The following is an 18195-nucleotide window of genomic DNA, read 5'->3' on the forward strand; positions in this document are numbered from 1 at the left end:
TCGTGATCATCAGCGTGGTTGGCTGTGAGATGGGAGTGAACGTGAGTGTGCCTATGTACAAGAGTGAGCCACGTGGTGTGAAAATCAGTGCAAATAGGAAGTGTGGGTGGGAGTGAAGAGACCGCTCATGTTTGCAGGAGTGGGCCTGAGCGTGCGAGGGCCAAGACTGTGGGAGATCTGTTCACGAAAGAGTGTTCACTGTGTGCAGGAGCCTGGGTGTGTGTGAACATGAACTGGGCGTGTGTGAGGGTGAGGTGGGGGTGAGCATATGCCCTGGGCAGTAGTTTAACAGAGAAACCCGACCGGTGCAGGGCCGAGAGCGAGGGTGTGAGCTCAGCCCTCAGCTGGCCATCTAGAGCACCCTGCTCAGGGAAGAAGAAGAGAGAGTGTGAGCGCGGGCGGGGACCGCGCTTCCAGCTGCGTGGCTGTGCTGGCCGAGCAGCCAAGGTTGGCGGCAGCGGCGTGCAGCGGAAGGAGAGGCGGGGAGCCCGCTTGTCTAGTGGTAGTTGTGGAAGGCAGGGAAGGGGAAGCGTCGTTTCCTTCAGTGTTAGGAGCGGCTGTTCTACCAGCTGCTTTAAATCTCAGGGGAAAGACTGCTTTTACCAGGCCTTCCCTGGAGTCAGTGAAGAATGTCCAAGTCATTCTCCTTTTGTTTGAAACAGCAGGTGGGATACCTTGTCTAAATCACAGCCCTTGTTTCACCTCCTTGTGAATTTAACTCATTGTGCTGAGCTGCTTTTACTCTAGCTTAAAAGCAGTCTAAAATAAAGCCAGGCGTCTAGTCTCTGCTAGAGCCTCTCGGAAAGGCCCCATGCAGCGTGTGTTAGTTTATTAATTTTAATCCTCCCTCCCGACTCAAGAACTATTCCACTCTGCTGGCGGGCTCGGGCACTTCAGTGTTGCAAGAACCCACAGTTAAACTCGTGGGAAGTGGAAGAGGTGTGAAAGGAAGCACAGCAGCTGGGAAGAAAGGTCCCAGCAGAAGGGGAGGCTGTGCAAGAGGAGAATGGGAAGGGCATGGCCGAAGAAATTCAGCTTCTTACAAACCAAAGACCATACATAGAGAGGACCTACACCACCTGCTCAGACAGCTCAGTCTCCATGTGGGTCTCCTAGTAGAGGGAGACGAGACAGTCTCTGACATGAACTTGGTTGTGGAGAACAATTTGAAGAAGACACCTGACCTTGACTCCTGGATTCCACACATACCCACGAGTGCTCAGGTACATGCACACGTGTTCACAGCAATGTTACCCAGAGAGTGGAGACAATGCAAACATCAGACAAAACAACCCATGAACACAAGGTGACTGCTGTGTTTGAGGCACTATCAGGTCATGGTAGAGGAGCGGCACACATCCTGAGTGTCACAGAGGCACCTGGAACCATCAAAGCCACATTGTGGGGACCACAGGTGGTAGTGCACTCACGGGGAAATCTCCAGAACACACCTCCACAGTCAGAAGGGAGCCAGTGAGGCAGGAGCTAAGGCCTGGGCAGCTGAGGGCCATGGAAGTCCATTTCAGGGCTGGTGTGGCATGGTGTGCTCTTAGGTTAGATTCCCATGAGCACTTTGGTTATCTTCAGGCACTCACAGCCAGGGGCTGGAGAAGTGGCCCCGCACATGAGAGAAGTTCCTGATCTTGCAAAGGACCAGGGTTCAGTTCCCAGCACCCACGTGGCAGCTCACAATCACCCATAACTCCTGGTCCAGGGGATCTGATGTCTTCCTTCTTCTGGCCTCTCTTGGCCACCAGGTACACTCACAGAATACAGACATACATGGAGGCAAAACACCCATACACAAGCTGTGCGTTCAAGGCTAGGCTTTCTTATTCTGTTCTTTTCTTTTCCTTCCTCCCTTCCTTCCTCCCTCCCTCCCTCCCTCCCTCCTTCCCTCCCTTCCTTCCTTCCTTCCTTTGCGATAAGGTCTTACTATGTAGCCCTAGCTGGCCTCAAACTCACAGAGATCCACTTGGTTCTGACTCACAAGTGCCAGAATTAAAGATGTGTGTCACCTACCAGTAATTTTCTTTTCTTTTCTTTTTTTAATAGCAACTGTCCACCACTGCCCATGCCTCTAACAGGAAGAGGGTCAAGACTCACAGCCAAGAGCCTAGTGCAGACAGACAAAAAGCCCAGTGGCCCTCTCATTGGTAAGCTTTTGTTGTTTTATGTGTTTGTCTTCTAAGACAGTCTCCTGTAGGCCAGGCTGACTTCAAACTTTCTAGGTAACCAAGGATGACCTTCAACTCTTTATCCTCCTGCCTTCACCTCCCTAGTGCTTAGGTTGCAGGCATACGCCACTATACCCAGTTTCTGTGGCTCTGTGAATGGAACCCAGGGCCTTGTGCTCCACCAACTGAGCCACATCCCGCAGCCCCAGGTAACAAATTTTAACTTGTAGTGGAAGTTTTGTTTGTGTTGTGGATATTTTTTTGTTGTAGTCTCAAGTGCAGGATGAAGGAATACTTTGTCCATAGCTGGTGAGAGCCTCGTGAGAGGCATGTAATCTTTGTCAGCTGATAAACAGTGGGAGGTCTCATGATCCCTATCAACAGGAAACTGTCTCGTGTTGGGGGTGCTGGGGTAGCCAGCTGAAAAACATCCTTCTGTGGACTTTAAGAAGCTATAAATAGGAGCCCACAGACACAGAGAGAAAATGCTACACTTCACTTAGCTTCACATCGCTTTGCTTCACTCCTAGAAGAAAAGCTCCAGAGAACTTTTCCTGCTGCTGCTGCTGCTACACCTTGTTGCTGCTTTTGCTATTGCTGGATTGCTGGTTTGCTGTTTGCCTGAACAGTTGGTATCCTGCCGACAAAGAGTAGAATTGCCCCAAGGAAATACTTCCTAAAAAGGACCACATCCCCTGTCCCTATTTACCTTCCTTCTCTCCTACCTAAAGTCGGTGGGTTTGAAAGGAGGTAGAGGCGGTTAGGAACCCAAGGACCCTAACCATCAGGAAGTAGCTAAAAATAACTGCATTCCCTCTCCCACTAACTTTCTTTTTCTCTTACCTGGTGTTGGAGTGTCAGAAGGGACTGGGGTTGAGAAGAGAGAAAGAGGCATAAGGAACCACAAATAAAGTAGGTTTTAAAAAGCCAAAGCCTGCATTAACTAGAGGTGCTAAGATGCAGCTTTTATTTGACAGGTCTTGGGGGTGTGTTTGCCACTATCCTCTTGCTATATTTCAGGGTGTGATGTTGCAATACAGACCCAGCGTTCTGGATGGGCTTCCTAGCACCACAATTTATCCACTCACTCTTTAGCGTTTTCTCAGGCAACAGTCATATCCCAGGTGGATGACAGATAAACATCTTGCTCTATCTGAAGATAGTGTCTTTGCACCTGTTCTGGGTGTGTGCGTGTGTGGTAAATATTTTGATATGTGTAGGATGTATGTTTTGATGTGTAGGTGGTATGTTTTGATGTATGTGTATATGTGTAGTGTTGGTATAATGTTCTTGTGGAATGTATACAGTTTACCCTTGTTCATTCACATGTTGATTTCTCTGCCACACTCTCTGGTTTCAATCAGGACACTGATTGTGATGTTTATTTTAATCATCACCTGTCTCAAGTTTGTGTAAACATGCCACCATTTCTTCTCTGTATTGTCAATAAAACAACCAGCCAATGCTGAGCAATGGAAAGAACAGGGTGGGACATTCTGGTCCAGAGAGGAGTAGAAAGAGGGCAGTGGGAGGAATTGGGAAGAGATATCTGGGGTGCAGAGAACCTGGAAACAGCAGGAGAGATGAACTGAACCTAAGATATGAAAAAAAAAAAAAAAAACAAGTATAACGTGGGAAATCTGAATGGGAGGAAACTATGCAGCCTTGGAGATTTCGGATAGAATAACTACTGCCCAGCATTGTGCTCTAGGTTAATTAAATAAATCCTAGTCTCTGTGTGGTGATTTGGGTATACAGCTGGTTTAGGAATAACTGCTGCTTAACTAAAAGCTAAATCAATAATAAATATTAATAATCAACAACAGTGTAGTAATTTGTTTGTTTGTTTTTGTTTTTCGACACAGGGTTTTTCTGTGTAGTTAGCTATATGGACTCACTCTGTAGACCAGACTGGCCTCACACTCACAGAGATCCCCCTGCCTCTGCCTCCCAGAGTGCTGGGATTACAGGAGTGCACCGTCGTGCCCACCTGTGTGGTGTATTTTTTGATGTGTGTGTGTGGTGTGTGTTTTGAGGTGTTTTGGGCTGTGTTTAACGGAGTTCAAATTTGTAGTTTATCTGCACTAGTTGAGCTTGCTAGTCCTAGCAGCTACTGTTCTGGGCTTGTTGAAAACTGGCACACAAATACGGAGCTCAGCTGTCCTAAGGGAGGTGTCCTAAGGGTCAGGGCCAGCAGCGGGTGGGGTTGGCTACCCATTCTGGCTGTGGGCCTTGGAGCCAGATGTTTGGGCTTAGCTGCCCAGCCAAAACAGGGATAGAATGGCTGAGTAATTAGGTACCCACTTGTTTGGGGCTGGCAGAAGGTAGCCGGGGGTGGAGAGACCTTGAGCTAGAACACCCATCATGCACCCACACACCTCCGCCTTGCAGAGAAGCCAAAGGCTGCACCCGAAGCTGGGCTCTCTGGCACAGCTAGAGTCTACCTGATCCCACCCCGGGATAGAGATGACTGTTTCTTCCAAGATGACTGTACCGCTCTATGACACCCCAATGCACCAGGACAGGAAGGAGAAGGAAGCAGAAGCCCCACGGAAGGTTAGCTGTCAGCAGTTATTTAAGTCTTTGGCTTAATAAGATCTGTGACCAAAGAGTCCTCTGCATGTGCCTTTGCCTGCTGGCAAGATCAGAGTGCCCATCTATCAAGACCCTCGGACATTATCCTACTCTGTGCCCAAACTAGTAATTGGACCCTGCTGGCCTTTGCAGGAGTGCAGGGGCACCAGGCTCTACCACCTTCTGTGACCTCTGAGTTGTGATCTGGAAGGAGAAGGGACTGGTTTCCCGGCCAGGATTGCAGGAGTGCGGGGGTGAGGGATGTCTTCCAAGCTGGTCCTCGGTTTACAGACCAGTAAGGGGAGGTGCAGAGGTAGAAGGCACCTGCTCAGGTCACTAAGAAGGGGAGTCATGAAAGTCCTAATCCTGAACCCCAGGATGAGGTCAAAGCAGGGATATGTCCGGGATTGGCTTCCAGCTCTGTGGATTTGATGACGGAGCTAGATGGCCCGGGGTGCTTCCTGCAATGCAGATCAAGGTTCCTCCCTCGAAGGGCTGTGGTGTGGATGGGTGGTAGTTTTCAGGTGGTGTATGCTTGGATCCCCAGTACTCAGGAGATAGAGGGAGAGGGGATCTGGAGTTCAAACCTCAGTTTGGGCTACATGACTCTGTGTCTGTTTCTGTGTCTGTCTGGGTCTGTCTGTCTCTTTCTCTCTCTCATACACACACACACACACACACACACACACACACACACCCTTCAAGAGTTCATATGTTGTTAGAGAGAGGCATAGTTAGGTGTGTCTGGAATCACTCATTCCTTAAATTTTGCCATCGCTTCATTAACTTTATGTAGGGCACAATGGAGGTTTGAGGACAATTTATGGGAATTGGTTCTCTCCTTCCATTATTTAGGTTCTGGGAATCAAACTGACATCATCAAGGTATGCAGCAAGTGTCTACTCACTGAGCCATCCCACCAGCCCTGGACTCACTCTTGGTAAGTGAGCATGTACCATCTCTGTCCGTACATGAACTAACTCTTTGGTAATCCTCATCCTATGAGCTTGGTATGATTAAGAGTCCCATTGTAGAGAGGAGAAAACCGAGGCTCTGAGAAAGGAACAAAAATTCCAGAGATATACAGGCTGCACATGGCCATGCCTAGACTTGAGTCCATTAGTTCCGGTATGGCCACACAACAGTATCTGAAGAGCAAGGACCCTGAGCTGGGAACAGCAGTTGGTAGAATGATCGCCCAGCATGCATGAAGCTTCAACCCTCAGTGTGCAAAGGCCCAGGTGTGATACTAGACATCTTCAGTCCTAGCACTCAGGAGGCAAGAGGATCAGAACTCACGGGAATCCACAACACACCGATGAAATGCCAGACTCGGCTACATGCACAAAACCTTCTCTCAACAGGATCTGGAGCTCTTGGGTTGCCAATCAAGGCTGCTGCATGGACTGGGGCACAAAATGGAACAGTCACTCTCATCTCAGGGTGCTCAGGCCCTGTACACAATCAGAAAAACATCTCTCCGAATGCCCATGAGGCATACGCTATTATTATCCCCGTTTCTAGGTGGGGAACGGAGACGGAGAGGCTCGGAAGCCGGGTCACGGCTATCAGGGCCCCACCCCGGCATCCCAGCTGACAGCGCATTTCCTCATCGGCTGAACTCTGGTAACAGTACTCTTTTCAGCCAGTGTCAGCAGACATGAAATGACATTCTGCTGCGGAGCCTCTACGCCAGTGGTTCTCAACCTGTGGGTCATGACCCCTCAGGGTGGCCTTTCGAAGGGGTCCCCTAGGACCATCCACTTACGTTAGGATTCGTAATGGCTGCAAAATTACAGTTATGAAGTGGAAATGAAGTAGCTACGTGGGGGGGGGGGCACAACATGAGGAGCTGTATTAAAGGCTTGCAGCGCCAGAACGGGTGAGAGCCACTGCAAAGTCTGCCCCAGGTGCACTCCGTAAGCGCTAGCCCCGTGACAGTGATGCTGTCCCGCCCAGTAGTACTTATGGACTGTGCGCTTTGTCCTTAAAGCTGGGCACAGCATGGCTAAGACAGCTTCCTGCCCACACGGACAGTCAGGACTGTCATCGTGATCACCAGTAGCATGATCAACATCATCACCAGCACTGCCGTGACCTCAGTGTCCACCACTACCACCATCACCTCTTCTTCATTTGCCACCACCACCACCCTATTACTACTGTCATTCCACTCACTGCCTTCACCACTAACACTTCGTAATCACCATTATCACCGTCACCGCCGCCATCATGAGTCTCATCATCACTCTTACCAGCACCATTCCCACAGTCCCACACGATTACCTTCACCGTCATCCCCATTGTTCCAACCTTCACAAGTAACACCGTCATCACCATCAACGCAGTCACCATCTCCACCATTAGACAAGCAACACCACCGCTCCATCTTTGTCATCACACTCCCTGCCACCAACAGCACCTCGCCCTCACCGTCACCCTTTCCCACAGTCATCACCATGACCATAAACCACCATTGCCTCAGGATGACCATCACCAAAAGCACCATCTTCTCATGCTCCCACCATTATCCCTATCCACACGATCACCACCCACGCTATGATCTCATGACCTTATCACGATCATCACCAGCACCATCATCGCCAGGACCACCATCAAAAGCACCATCGTGTCACTGGCCCACTGTCACCACTGCCGACACCACCATCACCCCGTCATTACCGTCACCATCACCAGGCAATACCATTCCTGCCTTCATGTTCAGCACCACGGCATCACATGTGGTATGGACAGTTAGGATTAACTTCATCCTCACCTTGGTGATTCTGTCCCTCCAGGGTCCCCCTGCTTCCGCAGTAACAACACCTACACTCTGATTACAGATATTGGTTTCTTTTGTTTGAGACTACCTTAAGCACGCCAAATTTCAGAATGGGTTACACATCTCCCCTCAGAGGCCTCTCCTCCTCCTCTGTGGTAGTAGTGGACGGCACAGGTGTGCTGGGGGGCCAGGCCACATCTGCTAGCCTCTTTACAGTCTCACTCAGCTGCCCCAAGCCCTGGGCAGCCTCTGCCAACTGGACCAGGCCCAGCCTCAGGACTTGGCGCTCCTGCCGGTCCTGCTCCAGGACCAGAGTCAGCCTCCGCAGCTGGTCACCCACCTCCCTCACAGCAGCCACCAGCTCCACCAAGGCAGGTGGCTCACAAGCCATGACCCTTACAGGTGGAACTGGGGACATGCATGGCCCAAGGGGACCTGGCTTGTGATTAGGGGTTGGCCCTTGAGTGAGGTGTTCAGGGGGAGGTTGGTCTGATGCATGGGCAACAGAGGAGAGGTGAAGATCAGAGGTAGCAACAGGTGTAAGGTCTGAGTGGGTGTAAGAAGCTGAGTATACAGTCTGGCTGCTGGGTGGCTTGAAGACCTCAGTGGATAGTGGGTCTATGCTTATGGCTGGAGAAAGCCTGGAGGAGTCATACTCCGGGGCTAGGGAGGCCTCTAGGTCCTGCATCTGGGGTGTGGTTGGGGGAAGGACTCCCACAAAGCTGAGCTCCGGTTGTAGGCTAGGCTTGACCCTTGGCTGTGCTGTGGGAGAGGGAAATTCTGTCTCCAGAGAGGATGGAAGGGACTTTGTAGGGGTGGCACGGGTTGAAGAAGGGTGAGTGTTGGTGGAAGGTTCAGGAGGTTCAGGAGTTGTGGTGGGATGAGGGGTCTTGGGACGCTGAGGGTTTGTGGTAGGCCGAGGGGCCATGGTGGGGTGAGAAGTTGTGGTGAGTTGAGGGTTGGTGGTGGGGCGAGGGGTGGTGATGGGGTGAGAGGGGGTGGTAGCATGAGGGCTACTACTGAGCTGAGAGGCTGTGAATGGTTGTGTGGGGGTTCTGGGGTTCATGGGGGAATCTGAGGATCCAGAACTCTCTGGGACTATTTTGGGTGTTGTGCCCAAGCCTGGGATTGTTTCAGATCCTGGGATCGGCTCTGAGGTAGGGGGAAGGCCAGTGGTCACTTCCGATAACACAGAGGAGTCAGGGGTTAGCCCTTTAGGGGAGGTGGATGTTGGTCTGTGTGAACGCTCTGGGGTACTAGTTGGAAGCAAACTAGCATCAGGAGTGAGCATGGCAAAGTCAGAGGTTGTCAGGGAAGAAAGTCCTGGAGTGAGTGAAGATGTTTTGGGAGCGCCAGTAGTCCCCTCCTGTTTTGAAGGCAAGTCAGGGATGGGCTGTGCCCAGGAGCCAGAGGTCATCTGTGAGTCAGAACGCTCTGGTGAGGTGGAGGAAGCTGGAGATGAGGTGCTGGATGCTGTCCTCGCTGGGGTGGGTTGCAGCAGCCGGCGCTCAAATTTTGGCTTCCTTGGGAAACCTGGAGGAGGACAAGAGGGGGCCAGATCGGTCTGAGGTCAGTGCGACCTACCCACCATGTCCCACAACACCCCTTGAGGAGATGACCAATGGGAAGGCAAAGATCTTCATGATATCATGGGTCACCCGGCAGACTTCATTCACCAGGCCCTAGTGCCCCCCTCCTCTTGTGAGGTTCCTGCTGCCACCTGGTGGTCTCTGGGGTAAAATACATAAATAGAACAAGTGCAGAGGAATTCTGGAGGGTAATGGAGAGTGCGAGCATGAATCCCAGGACTAGAAAAATGGACAGACTCTGGGACATAGAAACACGAGAAGAATCCTAGGAAATTCCCAAAGAGAGGCTCTTCACTGTCAACTTGACTGGGTTTGGAATTATCTAGAGGACACAACTCTGGACATGTCTGTGTAGGTGTTTCCAGAGAGACTTTACTGAGGAGGAAAGAACCACCTTAACTATCCCATGGCTTGGGGTTCTCGATTGAATAAGAAGTGAGCTAGTCAGTGCACGTCTTTAATCCCAGCACTCAGGAGGCAGATGCAGATGGACCTCTATGAGTTTGAGGCCATCCCTCTGTTGGGTCTTTCTGAGGTAAGACTTGGGGTACCCCTGGGAACCTGGAGCCCATCTCTGCACCCCACAACAAATACTCCCCAGGCTTCTGCTTTACCCATGCCTCACCTGTGTCTATGCGCGGCCTTGGAGCTGGAAAGGGATGGCTTGGACTCTTGCTGGCGCTAGTGGTAACTGTGGGTCCAGGTTTGGTTGTGGCGGGGGTCCCTTTGGACAGGCCCCTTCCTGCAGGTGTATCCCATGTCCAGGGGACCTCATAACTACCCCAGTAATCTGCAGATGTGTAAAGAACAGAGTTGAGTCTTTCCTTCTACCTTCATCCCACTGGCTCATTAAACCCATCACTGAGCCTTCTCTACAACCGATGTCACCGTGGCCACCAGTCTGGATGCTCTCTACTAAAAGCAGAAACTGAAGAAGGTATCTCATAACGTGAACATATGCAATGCATCCATTGGAACATCTGTTTTGTTGGTTTTTCGAGATAGGGTTTCTCTGTTTAACAGCCCTGGCTGTCCTGGAACTCTGTAGACCAGGCTGGTCTTGAACTCAGATAGATCTGCCTGCCTCCCAAGTGCTAGGGCTAAAGATATGCACCACCACACCTAGCTCAACAACTGTATTTTTTGAAACAGGGTCTCAGGTAGCCCAGACTGGCTTTGGCTCAGGCTGTCCTTGAATTCTGAGATCCCTTTACATTTTAAATTAATTTTATTGATTTATTTGTGCATATGTGAATGCACATGCATGCCCCAGCACATGTGTGGATGTCAGAGGACAACTTTCAGGGGTTGGTTCTCTCCCTTAGGTGTGTTCCAAGGACTGAACTGTGGCTATCAGGTTTGTCAGCAAGCATCCTTACCTATTGGACTATCATGCTGTCCCAAATAGTTTATTTTTTTTTCCTTTGAGCTCTAACACACACACACACACACACACACACACACACACACACACACATACACACAAATAAATGTTTAAAAAAAAACAAAATAAATGGATAAATATAAATAATAAAAAGAAAAACCAAATTCCCAAATCATAGAAATACTTAGAATACAGAAACCTCTCCAGGCTGAAGTGAGGGGGTAAGACATAGCTAAGAGTGAAGAGGGTAACACTGCTGGCTTTGAAGAAGAAAGGGGCTCTAGTGGGACAAGCCAAGAGGGCAGATTCTCCCACAGGAACCAGCCCTGCCAGTGCCCTGACCTTAGATTTGCATGATCTGTGCACTCTGGCCAAAAGAAGATAAAAAAAATTAAAAAATTAAAAAAAAAGAGCATGTGCTGTTTAAGCCACTAGCTCTGTGGTGATCCTCTAACAGCCAGAAAGATCCATGTGGGTACTTCTTAGAGATTAAAGCCTACCCTTGCTGGGGTGGGAGAGATGGCTTAGTGGTTCCGAACATCTACTGGGTTCCCAATATACATACACTTCAGGTGGCTCACAACTGCCTGTAACTCCAGCTTCAGATCTGAAGTCCTTTTCTGGTCTGGCTGAGCACTGCATTTACCTGTGTGTGAGTGTGAGTGTGAGTGTGTGTGTGTGTGTGTGTGTGTGTGTGTGTACACGTGTGTGTCTCTGTATGTAGCTCTGGTTACTCTGAAACTTGCTATTTGACCAAATTACCTTCAAACTCAGAGAGATCCGCCTGCCTCTGCCTCTGTAGTGCTGGGATTAAAGGCGTGTGCCACCAAGTGCAAACCATAAAATAAATCCTAAAAAAAAAAAAAAAATTCCTAGCCCTGTGACTATGCAAGTTTTCTCCCAAAGGCCTTTGGTCCTTTGAGAATTCCCTTCCTGGGGCTGGTGAAGTGGCTCAATGGTATAAGGCTCACCCCATATTCTGATAACCTGAGCTGGATTCCCAAAACCCAAATGGTGGAAGTAGAGAAGCAACTCACAGAAGCTGTCCTCTGACCTCCACACGTGCGCCATGGCGCACAGCGAATTCATTCAAAACCCACTTCCTTCCTGCTCTCCTCTGCTGCTGACAGTATCACACGTCCACGAGGCTTTTCTTGATTCCTCTGCTATAAATAATCATTTCAGTGCTGGGACCCTGAACCCATGGGCTGCTTTAGTAAAGCCCTCTACATCAGTGCTTTCTGCTCTAGGGGATTCCACAGCATTCTGTACATTGGACTGGGACATGGGTCACACTACTCACTCCAGTCCTGGTGGAGTCTAGCCTGGAGTGGACTGAGTGAGTCAGGCCCCAGGCTTGTGCTTTGAATGACAACACATATCACCCCAATCCTCTGAGTGAAAGGCATGACATCAGGTTAACACAATGGTGCATGCCTGTAATCTACCACTGAGAGTTCGGGGCTTGGACTACACAGTGGTTTCCAAGCCAGCTTAGGCTACCGTCTCAAGAACAAACAAACACTATCTGGGAGATATCTAGCGCAATTGGCAAAGTACTTGCTTTACAAGCACATGAATGGAGTGTGAGCCCCACAGCGCACGTTTAAAGAAAATAAACAGCTGGGTATGCTGGCTCCTCTTGTAATCCCAGTGCTGGGGAGGCAGAGACAGGAGGGTCTCCCAGGTTACAGGCCACCAGCCTAGCCTCACTGGTGAACTCCAGGCCACTGAGACATCCTGTCTCATAAAAATAAAATTTAGATAGTGCCTGGGGAAGGATGCAGAACTGTCCTCTGGCCTTCATACATTGCAGGGACATACACAAGCATGCACATCCATAATTTATACTTCTATACACACCATACACTGACATACACACATACATACTTACACAGCACACACACACACACGTAAGACACACATAAACTGTTGAAAACAGAGTCCCATTCTTGTCACACACCCTATACCTTCTCCTTAAGCCCTGTTACATGTAACTGTCCCATGAGTTTGCTTGTGCAGTTTGTAATCCTGTGTTTATTTTTCCCTGAAAAGGATCCCCTTGCCTCAGGACTAGGGGTCTCTGCAGTGGCCGCTACCTAGCCATGTGATCAATTCCACCTCAAGGGGGGGCTTCCAAAAGATAAGCCACCCTGGTTGCACAGAACAAAGGTTCTACAACTCTGGCTTCACCAGAACAAGGAGTAAGGTCTCTAAGGGATCATTTCTGGTTCCAGCATCGGAATGATTAACCCTCATACCAGCTTGAGACTCTCTAAGGTCTAAGTCTGAGACTGCTCTTTTGCTCAACTCTGTGGTGGCAAGGCTGGATCCTGGTGCCCAATCAAAATGTGCAACACCCCCGTGATGTAATGAAGCACAGGCACCTACCCAGCCAGGCTTGACTGTGCATGCTGGGCTCCAGAGAGGATGCAGGCTGATCCTTCCAGCAGTAACAGGTAGGAAGACACAAGGAGAGAGTGAGGAGAGAATGTAATGAGGGAGAAGACAAAGAAACAATGGTACAAAAGGTAGGGGCAGGGCAGAAATAGTGTCAGCCCTCTCACTGAAGTGAGGGCCATGAGACACAAGGAGAGAGCGAGAAAGAAAGGATGGAGGCTAGTGGAAGAAAATAAACAGAAGGTGTGTTTATTTGGTTAATACTGACAAAAAAGAAGTTAGGGTCTGTGTGGTGCCCTGTGCCTGTAATCCCATCATTTTGGGGATGAAGACAGAGACTCAAGGCCAGCCTCAGCTACATAGTGAATTCTAGCCTGGGCTATAGAAGGGCATATCAAAAAGGTGGGAGGAGAAGAGTAATAGAGAGGAAAAGAAAGGAGAAGAGAGGAAGAGAAAGAAGGGAGGGAAGGACATGCAGAGGACATGCAGCTAGAGGTGGGCAGATGAGATGGCTCAGGAGGTAAAGAGGCGTACCACCAAGCCTGACAATTGTGGTATATACCTGGAACCCACATGGTAGGAGATGAGGAGAGGCCTGACCCCCCCAGTTGCCCTCTGACTTACCACACACACACACACACACACACACACACACACACACACACTGTGGCCCGTGGGCATAAACATACACAAACATGCACACAGACGCATAATCAATCAATGAAACAAAGAGATAAGAAAGAAAAAGGAGAAAGCTACAGAAGGCAAGAGATAAAAGCTGAGGCTGTGAGGAGGACAATGAAGGGGAAAACCCAGGAAGGCAAGAGGAGAGGAGGTGACATGAAATAAAGTGAGCGCTGAGCAAGGTGGGCCATGCCAGCGATCCCTGGGTGAGGGAGCTGAAGTCAGGGAGGCCGGGAATCCTTGGCCAGCTGGTCCAACAAAAGAAAAAGAAGGAAGGGAAAACAAACTAGTGAAAAATAGGGTTAGATGGTGAATTAAAAGGAAGACACTGGGGCTGCAAAGATGGCTCAGAGGTTAAGAGCACTGGCTGCTCTCCCAGAAGACCCAGGATCAATTCCCAGCACCCACAAGGAAGCTCACAACTGTCTGTCACTGCAGCTCCAGGGGCTCTGTTGGCCTGTTCTGGCCTGTGGGAGCTGTATGTACATGGTGCACAGACAAAACACCCACACACATAAAATAAGAACTTAAAAAACTTAAAAGGAGTAGAAGGAATATAGAATTTTCAAAGAAAACTTCGAAAGAACACTGGATAGGGGAAAACCAGGGGATGAGGAAGAGGAGGAGAGTGAAAATGAATCCAATGGGAGAAAGACACCAGAAGGGAAAAAAAAAAAAATGGAGTAAAAAAACAAAAACAAATGTAGATGATAAAGTGCAAAGGTTGATAAGGAAGAGGGTGTGGGCCACAGTGTGTGCAGGAGAGAGGAGCATCCACGGGCAGCACAGGAAGTCCACGGGCAGCACAGGAAGTGCCGATGAGGAGAGAGCCAAGAGAACACACAGGGGGCCACTCAGGGCCCAGGCTGGGCAGATTCCTGGGTTGGCAGCAGAGATGAAAGAACACAGAAAACAGCCCACCAGAAGCCATGACGTAGTAGAAGGACAGAGAGCTGCAGTGTAAGACACTGACCCTGCTGGGTAGCACTGGGAAGGGCAGGAGTTCCCAGGGGGCCCTGCCTATGTCTGAGCTACAGACTGCCACGCTGGGTAAGACGCCCCTCACCTTCCTGGTAGCTGGGATAGAGCCATGTGCTTACTGAAGCTCCATGTGCTGACCCTGAGCTGAGGGCACTGCTGGGCCACTTCCACAGATGTTCTGGAGAGAGGCTCAGGCCGCTGTGTCACAGCAGCCTGCTCTCTTTGGTAGGCTCTGGACTTGCTAATGCCCTCTGACCGCCAAGCCACGTGCTGTCCCATTCTACTCTAGAGAAAATTAATACTGTCAAGCCCAAGGATGGAACACAGTTAGAATAGCCTGCAGCCTAGGCCAACTTGACCATAGTGGCACACATCTGTAACGCCAACACTGGGAGGGGAAGACAAGTTCAAGGCAAACCTCAGCTACAAAACAAGTTCAAGGCCAATCCGAGATACATGATATGTCATCACACACACAAAATAAATAAATAAATAAATAAACAAACAAACAAACAAACAAACAAACAGGGTGGCCAACATGACTCAGCGGGCAAAGGTGCTTGCTGCCAAGTATAACAACTTGAGTTTGGTTCCTGGAACCCACTAGGTGAAGGAAGTGTTCCACAAGTTATCCTCTGACCTCAACACACATGCGTGGCATACGCATCCACACACACACACACACACATACCTGGTCAAGCCTCACCTGTGTCAGGAAGGCTCTGTGTTGCTGGAGAGAGAACTTCAGGGTTCCTAGTGGTAGCCCGGGAAAGAGCATATCCAGGCCGGGCTACCATAGTGGTCCCTTTGATCAGGTCCTCTCCTGAAGTAGGGTCCCAGGTCCAGGAGGGATAATCATCATCATCTGTGTAGCCTGGGGAGAGATATCGGTTCCTTCCCAGTGGCGGAGGTCCTTGCCACTGTGCTCCCCTTCCCTTCTGGAGCCCCTTCAGGAACCCTTTAATGCCCCCACCCCCCTGGCCGGTTTCTTAGCTGACACTGTCACTCTGCCCCGCTCTAAGTCTACCCATCAACCTCCCGTGCTGTTCCCCGGTACCAGTGCAGGTAAGCACCACATCTTCTTCATGGTCACAGTTGTGCTTCCCCCATGGCCCTGAGGGGCAGTCGCTCAGTGAGGTCTCGCTTCCCTTGCAGCCCATGTCATCTAACCAGATGGGCCCGGTCCCAGGGCCATAGTGGGTTTTGCCTACTCGGGGCCGGACCTTTCCGCAGCCCAGTTCCCAGCAGGCCACTGTGGCATCCCGAAGGTCCCAGCTGTCATCACAGACTGTGCCCCAGAATCCAGCATGCCACACCTCGAGCCGGCCAGCACACCTGTTGGGCCCATCGGCCAGACGAACCCGGAAGGGACCTGTGGGTCAGGAGGCCCTCTGGTCAGGACGTAAGGCGGCAGCCTCACTGCTGTCCACACCCTTTTTACCCTCTACCACTCACCTGATGGCACAGGGACTCCAGCAGCTGGGTAGGGGGCTGGATCTTGGGACGATTCCAGAGAACCTTCTGGGTTCTCACCAGATGGCTCCAAGGAGGCCTGAGGGATTTGCGTGATGGTGGCCTTAGCAGTCACTTCTTGGGGACCTTGAGTGGAGAGTGATGACACAGTCTCTGAGGTCCACTCCCAGGGGCTCCTAGGGGTCAGCTTTACAGTGGTCTGTGAGGTCTGCCTGAGAGGAGCCTCAGCAGTCAGTCTCTGCGGTAATTCAGAGGTACGTGGGGTTAGAGTTCGTGGCGTCGGGGTGCCTGGGACCCTGGAGCGTTTAGTGGCTGGCATCCCAGGAGGCTGAGTGGTTGGTCTCTTTGCATTTTTGGTCACCCACTTCTTAGCACTCTTGGGCACTTTCCCTGGAGCCTTGGTGGTTCTCACTAGCACACTGGAGGTGAGGCTGGCAGAGGGCTTGGTGGCCAGCTCCCCTGGGGGCCAGGCATCCTGATCTCCATCCAGCCCAGGGAGCCAGCTCCAACTGAAGGGGTCTGAGAGAGTATCCAGGCCAGGGGTGCCTAGGAGGCCGGAAGGGAGTAAAGAGAAAATGTAGAAATCATGATGGTGGAATCATGTATTCTACCCATATCCTCAATCTTCTTTTCATTAAAAAAAAAAAAAAAGGTTTGTTGAGCTGGAGAGATGGCTCAAAAGAGTACATGCTGCTCTTCCAGAGGATCTAGATTTGATTCTTAGCACCTACATAGCAGCTCACAACTGCCTATAACTCCAGTCTCAGGGACATTGATGCCTTCTCCCAGCCTCTGAGGGCGCCAGGCACACAGGTGGAGCACACATGTGGAACACACATGTGCTTGCAGGCAATTACCCATACACAGAAAAACAAATAAATAAAAGCATCTATATTAAGCATGTTTGTTCTCTGACAATTGCAAGCATGTCTATAACGCATTGCCCTCTCTTACCTCTCTCTTATCCTTAACATCACCCTCTCTCCTTATCAGCCTCTTTTCCAGTTTCATAACTTTGAGTTTTGTTATGTGACCCATTTATTTACATCAAAAGCCATCTGTGTTACCACTGGACTAGGACTGTCATTACAATCCAGTATACAAATTACAACTACTTTGAGAGCCCATCTCATCCCAGTCAGAATGACCATCCTCAAGAAAACAAAAGACAGCAAGTACTGATGAGGACGTGGGGAAACAGAGTTCTTATTCGCTATCTGTGGGAGCATAGAGATACCACAAAAAGCTGGAACTAGGGGCTGAAAAGGCAGCTCCGTGGGGATGAGTGTGTACTGCTCCTGTGGAGGATCTGAGTTCTGTTCCCAGCACCCACATCAGGCGGCTCACAACCCCAGACGTACATGATGGCTCTGGCCTTGCAGGGCATGGCACCGTGTACAAACCTACACTCAGACAAACACACACCATGGTTAAAAATAATAAAATCACTATTTATTTTAAAGGCAAGGAACAGAGCTACTCATGATAGATATTCCACTCCCGGCACATACCCTAAGGCAGTAAGTGGTTCTCAACCTTCCTAATGCTGTGACCCTTTAATACACTTCCTCATACTGTGGTGGCCCCCAACCATAAAATTATTTTTGTTGCTACTTCATTACTATAATTTTGCTACTGTTGTGCGTCGTAGTTTAAATATCTGATATTTCCCATGGTCTTAAGTGACCTCTGTGAAAAGGTCACAGGCTGAGAACTACTGCCCTAAAGGCTTCAGCTCTTCTTACCTAACACCTGCTTACATTTGTACTCTTTGAGACAGGGGCTAACTAAGTTGCCCAGGCAGGCCTTGAACCTGTGATCATCCTACATCAGCTTGAGTAGTTGAGGTTATAGGTCTTCCCGATTCTTTTTCCCCCTAAAGATTTATTTTTATTTGATGTATTTTGCCTACATGCATGTCTGTGTACCATGTGTGTTTATTACCTGTGAAGACCAGAAGATGGCATCAGATTCCCCATCCCAGAACTGGAGTTCCTGCCTATTCCCATCCCCCCAAATTAGAGTTAAAGAGCTGCCATGTGGGTACTGGGAATCCTGGGTCTTCTACAAAAGCAACCAATGTTATCAACCACTTAGCCCCTACGTGTGTGTGTGTGTGTGTGTGTGTGTGTGTGTGTGTGTGTGTGTGTG

General features: G+C 49.9%; 2 protein-coding genes across 2 annotated transcripts in view; one reads left to right on the plus strand and one right to left on the minus strand.

Annotated features, from left to right (window-relative positions):
- Positions 1 to 6371, plus strand: part of Sbk2 (SH3 domain binding kinase family member 2) — a 20120-nt gene extending 13749 nt beyond the window's left edge. Inside the window, 1 exon segment of the mRNA XM_055595613.1 lies at positions 6276 to 6371. Within this exon segment, the coding sequence (XP_055451588.1) occupies positions 6276 to 6371 (96 nt within the window).
- A 1223-nt stretch (positions 6372 to 7594) lies between these two features.
- Ssc5d (scavenger receptor cysteine rich family member with 5 domains) overlaps positions 7595 to 18195 on the minus strand; it is a 17557-nt gene continuing 6956 nt past the window's right edge. Inside the window, exons 10-14 of the mRNA XM_055595607.1 lie at positions 16027 to 16590; positions 15629 to 15943; positions 15278 to 15445; positions 9748 to 9912; positions 7595 to 9066 (exon numbers count right to left, since the gene is read on the minus strand). Of these exons, the coding sequence (XP_055451582.1) occupies positions 7649 to 9066; positions 9748 to 9912; positions 15278 to 15445; positions 15629 to 15943; positions 16027 to 16590 (2630 nt within the window). The 3' untranslated portion in view covers positions 7595 to 7648. The remainder of the gene's footprint in view (positions 9067 to 9747; positions 9913 to 15277; positions 15446 to 15628; positions 15944 to 16026; positions 16591 to 18195) is intronic.

Source organism: Psammomys obesus, unplaced genomic scaffold (genome assembly GCF_907164565.1).
Source record: "Psammomys obesus unplaced genomic scaffold, mPsaObe1.curated_primary_1811, whole genome shotgun sequence".
NCBI lineage: Eukaryota > Metazoa > Chordata > Mammalia > Rodentia > Muridae > Psammomys > Psammomys obesus.